This window comes from Sebastes fasciatus, chromosome 22 (genome assembly GCF_043250625.1).
Source record: "Sebastes fasciatus isolate fSebFas1 chromosome 22, fSebFas1.pri, whole genome shotgun sequence".
Taxonomy (NCBI): Eukaryota; Metazoa; Chordata; class Actinopteri; order Perciformes; family Sebastidae; genus Sebastes; species Sebastes fasciatus.
In genome coordinates, this window is record NC_133816.1 from 20,939,380 (window position 1) to 20,953,483 (window position 14,104).

Here is a 14,104-nt window from a genome sequence, read left to right on the forward strand (position 1 = left end):
AGAACAGATGAAATAAAAGGTTCTGCCAGGATAATCTTCCTCCTTATATATATATTTTTTCAGGGCTGTCAAAGTTAACGCGATAACGCAAATTAGTTTTAACGCCACCAATTTCTTTAACGCATTAACGCAACTTGTGATTTTTAGGTTGTAGCGGGCTGTGATTTTAGTCACGGATGAGCCCCCTATTTTATGTTACACCCCTGCAGGGGTCCTCTCCCCAAAAACATTTTGAGCGTCAAACACAGCCTCCTTCACGTTTTCCTCCGTTTAACCTCCTTTTAAAGCCAGAGTGAAGATACTGGTATCATATGAAACTAGAAAACCTGATGAATCCATCGGTACAAACCTTGTTATAGTAGCTTGTCACTAAGGAGGTTAAATAACACTCCAAACTTACACTGAATTTTGACGAGGAAAAACTGGCATGGCAATTTTCGAAGGGTTCCCTTGACCTCTTAGCAAGTTATACAAGTTACTTTTATTTTTTTTATTACTTTTATTGTTTTTTACTTTTTATTTATTACTTTTATAATTTTCTATTTATTTTAGTTATTAATTTTATTCGAAACTTTTTCCGACAATTTATCCTGGCAAAACCTTTTTCTTTTTCACCTGTTCTCCAGTCATAAACACCGGAGATAAAACTATTTAGATCAGACTTAGTAAAAATGCATCACCAGATTATTTTTTTTAGCCTCTCAGGGCTTCCGTACCAATCAGTATGACATACGGAGACAACACATGACTTGGGCTCTGCTCTGCTGCCCGTGTGAACGCCTATACATACACCGTGTGTCCTGTGTGTTCAAGCCCTTGGACTGAAAGCCACTGAATGTCTTTAAGGCTTCCGTGTACGGTGAGAGTGTGTGTGTGTAGAAAAGTCTGACAAGGCTGTACTGTGACATATTGCATAAATCACCATCATCACCACTATGGTGTTAGAATTACCCATCAAATCTAAATCTTATTAGCATTATTTGTTATAAACAGTTAGGACTACTGCACGAAACTAATTCATTCCCTGCGTGTGTGTGTGAGAGACTGACAGAGTGAAGTAAGTGCAAGTCAACATCTGTGAGTGTGAGTGTGTGTGTGTGTGTGTGTGTGTGTGTGTGTGTGTGTGTCACCAGCCCTCAGAGGGGAGTTTGTAGGTGTGTGTATTGCTGTGGCGGCGTGGAGGCGCTGGAGGACGAGGTGTTGGGGGTGGGCATGTTAGCCATACGGGAAGACGGGGAGTCAGACAGCTGCAGCTCCTCCAGCTTCTTCAAGTACTCGTCTCGGAGGGCCAACAGCTCCTTGTAGCGCTGCTCCACCGGACTCTGCTGCTGCAACACACACAACACACACACACACACACACACACACATTACTGAAAAATACACAGCTCTGGGTATATCCAGTTATAAAACCAACAACGGCCATTTTTTGTACGGCTGACCCGAATGCTTCGAAGCTTCAAAGCTTCGACCGTTGCCATGGTATTCAACCTCCAAATCAGTATTCGAATGCTTCGTTTTTTTTTAAATCGCAAATTAATCACACATTTTCTATTCAAAATGTACCTTGAAGGGAGATTTGTCAAGTATTTAATACTCTTATCAACATGGAAGTGGACAAATATACTGCTTTATGCAAATGTTTGTATATATTTGTTATTGGAAATCAATTAACAACACAAAACAATGACAGATATTGTCCAGAAACCCTCACAGGTACTGCATTTAGCATAAAACAATATGCTCAAATCATAACATGGCATGGGAAATCTCATAACTACAGAAACACAATGAAAGTGGTGGCTTCTAGCGCCCCCCAGAGGGTAAAAGGATATTACATAACTGGCAGTCCTACCTGTTGTCGTATACGTGGGTTCCAGCGGATGTAGTACGTTACCCACAGCTCTAGGTGGCGCATGCTGGCGACGGGGTAGAGCACCCTGCCGGACTCCGGTGTGTAGAAGGGGTTTAAATACATTTCCATCTTACTGTTGACCAGAGACCACAGAGACACCGTCTTCGATCTCACCTCCTGCACAACAGAAAGAAAGGGATGTGACTGTGAGGTTTACGCTGCAGGTTTAAGTCTAAAGTGTGTTTGTTTTCAGGGCGAGTGAGTCTTACGTGCTGGTCTCGTGCACTCTCGCAGTTGTAGAGGAAAGTCCCGAAGCAACAGCTGTAGAGGTGATCCAGGATTGTCAGCAGGAGGCGCTCGTTGAACTCGAAGGCTGTAGGAAACTGAGAGGAGAAGAGGAGTTACAAAGTCTGCCTCAGTCATCTCAGATCAGCCGACGCTCTTTGGTGGATTGGTCTTTAAGATAAACTCCCTGTTGTCGTTTTCATTCACACATCTTGAGTCAAAATAATCTGGTCTTGTTGCATCAATACTCACATTTAAGCACGTGAAACTACAAGCTGTGAATGCTTCCTCATTCTGTGAAATGCTGTGACAGCTAATTATAGTCTGGTTAACCCTCTAAGACCCACAATAGACCTGTTTTTGTCTTTTTTAGGGGGCACAGGGGGTCTTTAGGGGGAGATAGCAGGTCAACAGTAGATGTCACATAGAAGTGGTGTACATCATCTGAAAGCTGGGAACCTGAAGACCATTTGTTACACAGATGTTTGTGCTAAATTTAACCATTTGTTACCACTCGAGAATTAATAAAAATGATCAATAATCCCTCCTAAATACCACATTAAGACACCAAGACCTTGAGGAGTACCATAGAAAAAGCCATGCTGTGATTTGGGATCAAAAACTTGATGATCATGGATGATTCAGATGAGTTCAACATACCTGTTTAGTCATCTGCCACACGCAGTCGATGAACTGAACAAAGATGGGCGATCTGTCCTGATCTGCGTGGTTCTTGTCACCGTGACCTATCCTCTACACACACACACACACACACACAACAGTTTCAATATTGCTTTAAAATATCTGACAGTATTGCATATGGATTCCTATTAAAAACACACACAGCTGAAGTAGATCATCCGAAAGACAGCAGTTACTCACTGAGGCAAACTTGTGCCCAAAGCTGATCCATTCCTTCTCAATCAGCACCTGAAACGACACAAATCTTCACTTTTCTGTCCACTCGTTTCACTAAAGCTGACATTCAATTACAGTTAAAAACCACTGAACGGGTGCATTTAGAGCTCACTGTGCTGCTTTGCTGGTTGTGCGGTTTACTGACCTGGAAGCCTCTGAGAGTGCGGTAGTGGCTGTCCAGCATCAGCATGGCCAGAGAGGTGAGCTGAGCGGTCCGGTCCCAGCCGTCGCTGCAGTGAACCAACACCGAGTTCCCGCTGGACACCTTGTCTGCTACTTGGATGGCTCCTGACAACACCAGCTGCACACACACAAACACGCTATTTAGACTACGAGTGACGACAGCCCATAGAGGCACAATACCTCAAATTAAAATCATAATGTACCCCTAGATGATGGAATGTTTTCCTCACCTTAACATGTTCTAGCCAGTGTGTCGACTCTAGACTGGACAGCCAGTGAGAATCCTCCACATTGGGGTAGACGATGTCCTTGAGTTTCTTCAGGGACTCCCTCATGACGTGGATATTCTGGATGTCCAGGAAGACGAGCTCTGCGTTGAGGTACTCGTCACCCTCGTAGCCTCCTCCTGTGGCCTGAGGAGAGCAAAGACGTTAAGATCAACTAGAATTAAAAAGTAAATTGGATTGGCTGGGGGATTCTCAGCTGATCGGCTGCATGAAACTGCCGTTATATAAGCCCTAGTCAAACCAGCCCTTTAACCCCCTTGAGAGTACTTCCTCTCCCTTCTGACCTTGTTGGCCACGGCGTTGACGCTGGGCCGAGCATCGTAGATGGTGAGCTTGGTGGTGTCGTTCGCCTCCCTGATCACGTCCAGGTAGCGCTCGTCGTCCTTGTTTCTCTTACCGGACATGCCGACCAGAGGCTGACTGCAGCGGACGATCACCGCCTGGTTCTCCCGGTGGATCCACGATAGAACCTGAAGCACAAAGCCCAGTCAGTACCGGAGGACATGGACTCACCGATTCATCGTTCCTACTAACAAGTACTGTCCGTGTATCTAAGAATGAATATCTGATTTCTCCATGCTACAGAACGTAATGTAAATGCCAGTAAGTGGACCTCTTCAGTTTTCTATAGAGGAGTTTTGTGCTCACCGGTATGCGTCCTCTTGACCTGAAGGCAGCCACTCTCCTGAGGTCCTCCTCTTTACTTTTAAAGGGTACAGCCAGCACAGTGGGGTAGGTGTCACACAGCTCGTAGTTCTTATTGATGAATGTAATACGCCACTTGGTATTAGGTAAGCCCTTTAAAAAGACAAGGATCATCAGCAGTTACTCACTGGAACAGGATTCTACTGTTTTTAATTTGTAGTTCACACAACAAAATGATGTACAGTAGAAGCAGTACGGTGATAGTAAAGTCCTAAAGCTGTGACTTACCTGCCGTCTGAACTCCTCTATGGGTTTGTAGATGTCCCAGCCGTTCTCTCCGTACTTCTCCTGAGTCACGTACGCAAACAGTGGCTGGATGGAGGGGAGAGAAGAGAAGGACACTTTACACACTACAATAGTACAACAACAGCAGCACAGTGGCCCTGAGAGTGACCAAGAGTGACTTAAAAGGGTAGTTCAAGCAGGGTTGTGTAATTAAGTCTTCAAATGTCTTGTTCCATCCGACCGACAGTCAAAAACTCAAAGATGTTCAGTTTACAATGATAGAAAACAGAAAAATCTGAGACATTAAAAGAAGCTTGATGCATTACGATACGTTTTCTGTTAACTGACTAGTCGCCTAATTGTTTAAAGCACGAATAAATACTACAAAAACATGCTTTGTTGTCACAATCAGACCCTGAATCTGCTGACTGTTTTATTTGGTTCTTACATATCAACATATTCAGCTTCCACTAGCTGATAGCAGAGCATGCAAACACATTTTTAAGCTCTGTGACTGGACGGCTCCTTTGGGAGTCAAGGTCAGCTTGGCTAGGTTATCAGATATCATATGAAACTAGAAAAAAAACTAAGGTAACCATTAGTACCAACCATGTCAGGAAGGAGGTTAAATAACGCTCCAAAGAAGGGGTCCCTTGACCTCTGACCTCAAGATATGTGAATGAAAAAGAGTTCTTTGGGTACCCACACAATCTTAAATTAATCTTCAGGTTCCCAGCTTTCAGATGATGTACACCACTTCTATGTGACATCTACTGTTGACCTGCTATCTCCCCCTAAACACCCCCTATACCCCCCCCCTAAAAAACACAAAAACAGGTCTATTGTAGGTCTCACTGTCTATCCAGGAAATGAAGAGTGAATGTCTGAGATATAAACACTCTTAAAAGATAAACCTGATGAATTGTTGTCCAGTGCAGCCAGCAGGAGGTTGTTAGCAGTATACGTGTGAGGCCCAAACCAGAGACGGTAGCCCCGTCAGGCTAGCTCTGACACATATTTTAGCATTAGCCGAGCAGCTGTAGCCGTGGTGTGGGCGGTGCAGCTCTGTGTGGCACACGACGGGGGCTGCATTTCGTGCACACTGAATGAATACTGGGCATTGAAACAAATGGAGGAAGGCTGTCAGCAGGGAAATGTCAGCCAATACTGGGTAGACTTGAATAGTCTGCTGCTTTAAATACACTCAAAGACTGGACTGATAGTCACAACAAAGGCAGCGGAGCCTTCTGTTTAGAGTGACCTCGACATACAGTACATAGTGTCCAACCAATATGAGGCCGTATCATCTTTTAAATGAATTTCCCCGGCTGGCCCAGCAAATAATCAGGTATCCTTTATTTCCAGATACAAGAAACAACCCTCTGTCTGTTCGTCAGTAGGTGGCAGTAGAAGTCTTACCAGACCATGTGAGAGGGGGAAGGCGTATTTGAAGAGGAGCTCGAAGATATCTCTTCTGCTGTGACCTTCCTGCTTCAAGGCGAACCTCAGGTTCCTCATGTCCTGAGGAGGACGGAGGAGAAGATCAGCACACACACACACACAGCAGACAAAAGCATTTCATTAAGAAAGTATGTGTGATTGCTGTGAGCATTGATGCTGACATTTGATGATTTTAATAGCTTATCCCACAAATTTAGCATTGCACTACTATAACAGACTTTAAAAAAAACGGAGCGTTTCAGATAGTAATAAAATAATGTGTTTTTTTTAACATTAAAGCATGTAAACATGTTCTAGTAGACACACAAATTACAAATATGGACCTGAAAATGAGCATAATAATAGGTCCTCTTTAATATTATTTTCCATTTTTGATAAGTTAGATCTTTTAACCAACTTCAGTCCTGATCATAACTACCAAATATTCAGTAATTTTCAGAATTTTAACCCTTTATTTTGGATACACAGTTTATCACAGACTTATTAGAGGAGCTGAGGTTCAACTTTTTGAGTAACTTAGTGAGTAACGCTGAATGTGAGCTGAATTTCTGTCTGTTTAGAAAACTCCACTTTAGTTTGTGAGGTGGTACAAGCACAAATTATAGACATTCCTTATGCTGTACGTACCTCTCTCTCTCTCTCTCTCTCTCTCTCTCCCACTCACACACATACGCCTACCTTGCAGGTGATTTCCAGGCCGTAGGAGTTTTCTCCTCTGCTGGACGCTCCGCCCATCTTCTCCACCCGACTGATGGCGCCCAGAGGAACGTCCAGCGTCACCACCACATCCTTCAACAAACAGAGTCAGCATGTCGTTACACATGCCAACAACTACATCAACCAATAAAGTCCTCTCTGCCATCAGTAGAAAACACTATTATAATACTCACAAGAAATACTCTCTTTGAAGGAGACTAAGTATACAACTTTGGAACAACCTGGGAAACCATGTGACCATGTGAGTTTAACGTGACTTACAGCATCTGAGCTCTTGAAGTACAGTCTGTAGTTGGTGATCAACACTTTGCCTTTCACGGCGCTGTTGTACGGACAGATGTAGATGATTTCTTTATCTGAAAACACATGAAAACAAACATTTAAGCAGTGAGCAGCACTGTAAGGGAAGAAATCAGCTCACATACAGAGAAGAGGAAGCAGAAAAAGAGAAGAGAGCCGTGCAGCAAAGGTAGTCTATAAATACCGTCTACTCCGAGTGTTCAATAAGAGACTAATAAGGACAGACCCGCTCAGTAACTGGCATCTACATCACATGTCACTGCGGCGGGAAAGTATTTTTATTTATCTGCCACTTTTGAAATCTCTGCGTTAAATGAAGGAATAACCTTTTAGATCTGATGTCATTAAATGTTTGATATATTTTACATAAAAAACATTATATACACGGTAAATTAAAGTGTTTGAATTATACCGCAGCTTCCGGGGGAGGCCGGGAGGGTACTGTACACAGTACTGTACTTTGTTAATGTCATCTATAGTGGTTATTTGCATAAAATCCCCACAATTCAAATTATTATTTAAATATTTGCTTTGATTTTAAAAGATCTTGGTGAGTTGTTAGGAAGTTAAAGTCATAATTCTCTCTCTATTATCTATTTTATATTGATGTGAAAATATCTTCTTCAAACAACTGCATTTATTCAAGTTTCTCACCATAAAACTTAATTTCACGAGATTACATTTGAACACATCATGATAACGTTGTAATTTACCTTCAACCAATGGTCATTTTTTCCTGAGCAGATTTTGAATGCCTCATAATAACTCAATGGCACCTCCGTTAACGTTAGTAGCTCCGTTATTTAGCCAAGCAGGAATGTGAACAGCTAACGTTACTAACTCTCCTCATGCTGATTTCAACACAGATTTGTTTTTCACAACAGTCCTGCTTGGCTAAATGACGGAGCTACAACCGTTAACGGAGGTGCCATTGAGTTATTATTATGAGGCGTTCAAGCTCTGCTCAGCAAAAATGACCATCGGGTGAAGATAAATTACAACGTCATCATGATGTGTTCAAATGTAATCTCGTAAAATTAAGTTTTTGGCGAGAAACTTGAATAAATCCAGTTGTTTGACGGAGATGTTTTCACATCAATATAAAATAGATAATAGAGAGAATTATGACTGTTTTACTTCATAACAACTTACCAAGATTTTTTTTAAATCAAAGCAAATATTTAAATAATCATAATCATTTTAATTGTTTTATGCCACTATAGATGACAAAAGCAAAGTACAGTACATTTATAATGTTTTTTATGTAAAATATATCGAACATTGAATGACATCAGATCTAAAATGTTATTCCTTCATTTAGCGAATATATTTAAAAAAATACTTGTGAAGAAAGTTAATTTCAGACCCTAGTCCTGACGATTTTACCCGCCACTGCCAACAATTTACCCAAATTTGGCGGGTGGCGGGTGCTAATTTCAGACCCTGAGTTCACCTGACAGTAAAGTGTGAGTACTCACCTATAATTCTCTCCTCCCCCGGCAGCAGAGACACATCAGATAACAACTCCATCTTCAGAGACTCTATGGAGGTCTACAAACAAACACACAAAACACAAATCATGAAAACTAAATAATAAGATAAATCACAGTAACACATTTATTCAAAGGACTGCTGATGAGGCTGTATAAAAGAGCTTCACACATTATTTAGTTCTTTTTTTTTCATTTTCAGTGGAAGTACCACAAAAGGGAAATATGGAGCCAGTTTCCAGTGTGGTCAGATCCAGTAGCCGGTGAGATGAGACACCATAAACACGCCACTTTTCCCTTTTTAAGATGTTGAACTAACGGACTGTGACATGGAAGAATTAGGGGCTTAGCGACTAAATTAGACACCACTGCTCTTCATCCTTATTTGGAATTTTTGTTTATTAATTTTTTAATTATTTTTTTTTTTTACTTCAGAGCCATATTATAGGTATTTGGATTCTTCTTCTGTACGTGTCCACTCAGTGAGCCCTTTTTTGCTAACGGCTGATTGGACGAACAGAAGGACACGCCGTTTAACTAGCTGGGACAGGTACACAGTCCGTTGCGGATACACCACATAAAAGCAAACAAGACACTTACACTGGAGATGTGTGTGTCCAAGGGATTGGAGTTGTAGACTGAGACTGGTGAGGCCATCGCTCAGGGAGGGGGGCTTCCACAGGCTGAGAAAGAGACACACAGACACTGTTAGTGGTGTCCTACTCTCGGTCAGTATAATACCAGACTATAAGCACAGATCCATCAGCACAAAACATGAGATACCAGAACACTTTCATTACAGCCCCAGGGCAACAATACACCATGTCAGATAAGACATCAGTAATACTGCTGCTGTCAGCACCCAAACAAAGCATATTGAGTCTTAACATAGTCCAAGACAGCAGTGTTTTTTTCATGCAGCCTAAATGTGTTATTTTCTCCTATTTTAAAATGTTGTGTTTGAATATTTCTGCATACTGGGGTCCCTAAACAGTCTTTGAATTACATAAATTGTGTATCACTGTAAAGCGGAGACTCTTGTGGATCCAATGAGCCCAACTGTATTCATGTGTGATGATATTAGTCCCCATAGGAGACATTTCATTGTAGTGAGACCATTTAAAAAAAAAAAAGAAACTTGACCTCACTGTATAAAATGACCTGTGGTGACCTCTAGGATAATCACAGCCACATGAAACTTTACAGCCACAAACTAGAGACCTAGAGCTTTCAGAGGATGGATGGATCAAACTAGAGACCTAGAGCATTCAGAGGATGTATGGATCAAACTAGAGACCTAGAGCATTCAGAGGATGGATGGCTTTCCTAGCTAGATTGACAATAAGGGGCTTTCTGAGCAGTTTACACAACAGAAGTGCTCACCAATCCAATCAACGAAAAATTAAATTCTTGCAGAAATCTTAAAAAATGTCAAAAGTTTTTGATCCCAAATCACAGCATGGCTTTTTCTATGGTGTTCCTCAAGGTCTTGGTGTCTTAATGTGGTATTTTGGAGGGATTATTGATCATTTTTATCAATTAACAAGTGGTAACAAATGGGTCTCAGAGGGTTAAGAGATGTCAGTCAAGCATCAGACAATATTGTTGAACATCACTGAAGATGTAGTAGAAGCATTTTCACCAGAGTGATCAATATCACCACGTTGACTCCGGTTGAGCACCAATGAGCCCATTACCACCTTATGTATCATCAATAATTAACCAGCTAGCCCTCTTCTAATATTGAATTACTGCGTCCACGATTACACACAATAGTTGGGTAAAGGTAAGGTGAGTAATAGGTGTTCAGTGTACTAGGGGGACGGGGGACGGAAACATCTCCACGCTGTGCTGGATCCCAGCTGTCACTCAGCTGTAGTCATGGCAACACATCTAAAAAAAACAACAACATGGTAATGCATTGTAGGGCGCTACCAGAGGGATCCAGACAGTATACACTGTAAAAAAAAAAATTCAAGAAATTTTACATTTTTTGTCTGTATTTTCAAAATGACAGAAAAAAATGTAAAATTTACATGTTTCATTTGTGATTTATATGTAAATGGTCTTAAATTTACAATATTTTTTTGTAATCACAATCGTAATTATCTGTATTTAAGCTTTTCTTGATAATTTTGAAAGATAATTATTCAGTTTTTTAGAGGTTTATGACTATTTTAACAATTAATTTATGTTAGAAAAATAGGATTTCATGGAATTATTAAAATATTTCTTGTAAGAATACAGATTTTTTTTGCAAAACTTCAGAGAGTTAATCTAAATTTGGGCTTTTGCAACGTGAAATTACATGTTTCATTTGTGATTTATATATAAATGGTCTTAGATTTACGGTGTATGACTATTCTAACAATAAATATGTTAAAAGTAAAATATTTCTTGTAAAATTACAGTAATAAAAGCTAATTATATAAAGATAATTACCGTTTTTTTTTTTACAGTTTATTTATGTTAATTAATTGACAGTTATTTTACTCTTTTTTTTTTTACAGTGTATACTGTTAGACAATACAAATACAAATGTCAGCCATCAGAGAGTTTGCTTTACTGCTTATATTGTGGAAACTATCCCATTATTAAAGAAACAAGTTCATACATGGAGCTTATTCCTGGTGGAGATACAATCACAATGAACCTGTCTGACTATGAAAACTTCAGGAGAGGAGGGCGGGAAGGAGGAAAGGAAGGAGGAAGTGAGAAAGTGATGCAGAATATTCGTTGGTGAGTCAGAGAGGGTGTGAGTTATGGACGGAGGGAAAGTGTGAAAGAAGTGAAACAGAAAGTTTATTTAGAAATCATGGCATGTGATGAAGTCTAACCCACCAAAAAAACAATATTAAAGAGAGAAAACCAGACTAATCAGTCACAGCGTGGAGTGACTGAGGTAGATGAGGGGTTGTTGTGGTATATTTTGTGGCTGACTGTGGTTTAACCACCATCAGAGAGGTTTGTGGTTGGGAACAGTAGAAGGTTTACACTAACAGACAGAGAGTGGATGATGAGAGAGAGAGAGAAGTCGATGAATTGAGTGAATGTTTAAACATTGTTAACGTCAAATAATCTGGTCTTGTTGCATCAACACTCACATTTAAGCACGTGAAACTACAAGCTGTGAATGCTTCCTCATTCTGGGAAATATTGTGGCAGCTAATTATAGTCTGGTTAACCCGCTAACACCCACAATAGACCTGCTTTTGTCCTTTTTTTTAATGGGGTACAGGGGGTCTTTAGGGGGAGATAGCAGGTCAGCAGTAGATGTCACATAGAAGTGGTGAACATCATCTGAAAGCTGGGAACCTGAAGATTAATTTGAGATGCAGCTCAGCACTGTGTGTCAAGCTGTTCTAGACATGAATGAACATGAAACATGAATTAATTATCTAAAATTAATTGTGAAAGTGTGTAAGGGTTTAGAACATTATGATAGAAGTATTTGATTTCCATTCTCATGCTCATTTATGTCTCATAAGTTGTCGCAGCAATTTTTAGGTTGATACCATTTTTTACACAGATTTGGTGCTAGATTTAACCATTTTTTACCACTTGAGAATTGATAAAAAATGATCAATAATCCCTCCAAAATACCACATTAAGACACCAAGACCTTGAGGAACACCATAGAAAAAGCCAAGCTGTGATTTGGTATCAAAAACCTTTTGACATTTTTTAAGATTTCTGCAAGAATTGCATTTTTCAGCGATTGGATGGCGAGCACTTCCGTTGTGTAAACTGCTCAGAAACCCCCTTATTGTCAATCTATAGCTAGGAAAGCCATCCATCCTCTGAATGCTCTAGGTCTTTAGTTTGTGGCTGTAAAGTTTCATGAGGCTGTGATTATCCTAGAGGTCACCACAGGTCATAGCCAGTACCCATAGAACCCATTTTCAGTCACATATCTTGAGCATTGGAGCCGTTTCTGACCTGGTGACCTGAACATACAGTAGCTGATATATGATGATATAAACCACATTACAACAACTTTCACTTCGACAACACACACTATATCAGCACATACTTGACCTTATCTGTGTCCACAAAGAGATAAAATGATAATAACGAGCTAGGAGTTGAAGTATATTGCATGTGCATATATATGCATATTTGAGGTCTGCTTTTTATTTTGCAATTATCTTATAATAAAATAATTGATATTTAAGGTTTGCTTTTTTATTTTGTAATTAACTATTTTTTTTATTAATAATAATAATATATATTTATTTAAGGTCTGATTTTTATTTTGCAATTATCTTACAATAAAATAATCCATATATAAGGTTTGCATTTTTATTTCTGATTAACTAATTAATAATAATAATAATAAATATTTGAGGTCTGCTTTTTATTTTGCAATTATCTCATAATAAAATAATTCATATTTAAGATATTTTTTTATTTTGTAATTAACTAATGATAGATAATATAAATACTACTACTACTGCTAATAATAATAATAATAATAATAATAATAATAATAATATATTTGAGGTCTGATTTTTATTTTGCAATTTTCTTAAAATAAAATAATTCGAATTTAAGGTTTGCTTTATTATTTTTTTTGCTTTATTTGTAATTAACTAATTAATAATAATAATAATAATAATAAGCTACAGCTCAAGTCAACATATGTCATCCATGAAATCATAAACTGAATTATTTCCTGCAATCAAATCTAATTCTCTCTTTATCTTGTTTGTTTGACTATTTATTAAAAATAATAATAATAATAATAACAATAATAATAATAATACATATTTATGGTCTGCTTTTTATTTTGCAATTATCTAATAAATAATAATAATAATAATAATAATAATAATACATATTTAAGGTTTGCTTTTATTTTGTAATTAACTATCTAATAATAATACTAATACTAATAATAATAATAATAATAATAATAATAATAATAAAAAGAAGAAGCAGAGTGGAGAAGAACAAAGCTAACTATAATAAACCCCTCTATTAAAAGTGAACTTTTCCAACTCTGTCATTCCTGCAGACTCTCAGCAGCTGAGCAGAGTTACACCAGGAAATAGACGGAGGGCCTACTGTAGTGCGAGTACGAAGAGCTTCTTAACGGCCGAAATACAGGCTATTTCTCCTCCACAGTGGGTCGAAACCTTCATTAAACCTTTCCGAAGAACTCTTATAATGAACCCGGGTGGTCTAGTTGAGGTTAAATGTCTGAACTTACCCAGTAAAGTCGCGTTTCTCCCCGCTGAGAGTCTGAATGTCGGATCTGTTTCTCTCACAGCCTCCAGCAGGAACTTACCACTACGTCACGTCACGTGCTGGGCTGTCATGACGACGATTGGCTGGTTGTCAAAATTTGGGGAGCTCGCAAGGGATGCTGGGAAAGGTAGTTTTTCCCTCATGATATTCCTGTTGTCTGTTGAATGTGTATAATATTTTATGAATAAAATCAAACAAACAAAAGAGAGAATTAGATTCAGCTGTAGCCTTTTATTATTATTATTATTATTATTATTATTAAATAGTTAATTACAAAATAAAAAAGCAAACCTTAATATGAATTATTTTATTATAAGATAATTTCAAAATAAACAGCAGACCTCAAATATGTATTATTATTATTATTGTTATTATTATCATTATTATTATAATAATAATGATAATAATATAATAATAATAATTAGTTAA

At 38.8% G+C, this 14,104-nt stretch overlaps 1 protein-coding gene across 2 annotated transcripts; it reads right to left on the minus strand.

The window, feature by feature from the left end:
* Positions 1-479: 479 nt before the first annotated feature.
* Positions 480-13,774, minus strand: mtm1 (myotubularin 1). 2 transcript variants are annotated; one of them, XM_074624062.1, is made up of 16 exons: positions 13,638-13,774; positions 9,026-9,108; positions 8,414-8,486; positions 6,897-6,991; positions 6,597-6,707; positions 5,877-5,978; positions 4,461-4,544; positions 4,176-4,325; positions 3,812-3,997; positions 3,471-3,653; positions 3,203-3,358; positions 3,022-3,069; positions 2,800-2,892; positions 2,124-2,237; positions 1,855-2,031; positions 480-1,325 (listed from the first exon to the last, which is right to left on the minus strand). In XM_074624062.1, the coding sequence occupies exons 2-16, from the start codon at positions 9,080-9,082 to the stop codon at positions 1,137-1,139; spliced, it is 1,818 nt and encodes a 605-aa protein (XP_074480163.1). In that variant the 5' UTR covers positions 9,083-9,108; positions 13,638-13,774; the 3' UTR covers positions 480-1,136. The 2 variants fall into 2 exon arrangements, with proteins under 2 accessions (XP_074480163.1, XP_074480161.1); XM_074624060.1 differs by having other exon boundaries at positions 480-1,328.
* Between the last annotated feature and the right edge of the window lie 330 nt (positions 13,775-14,104).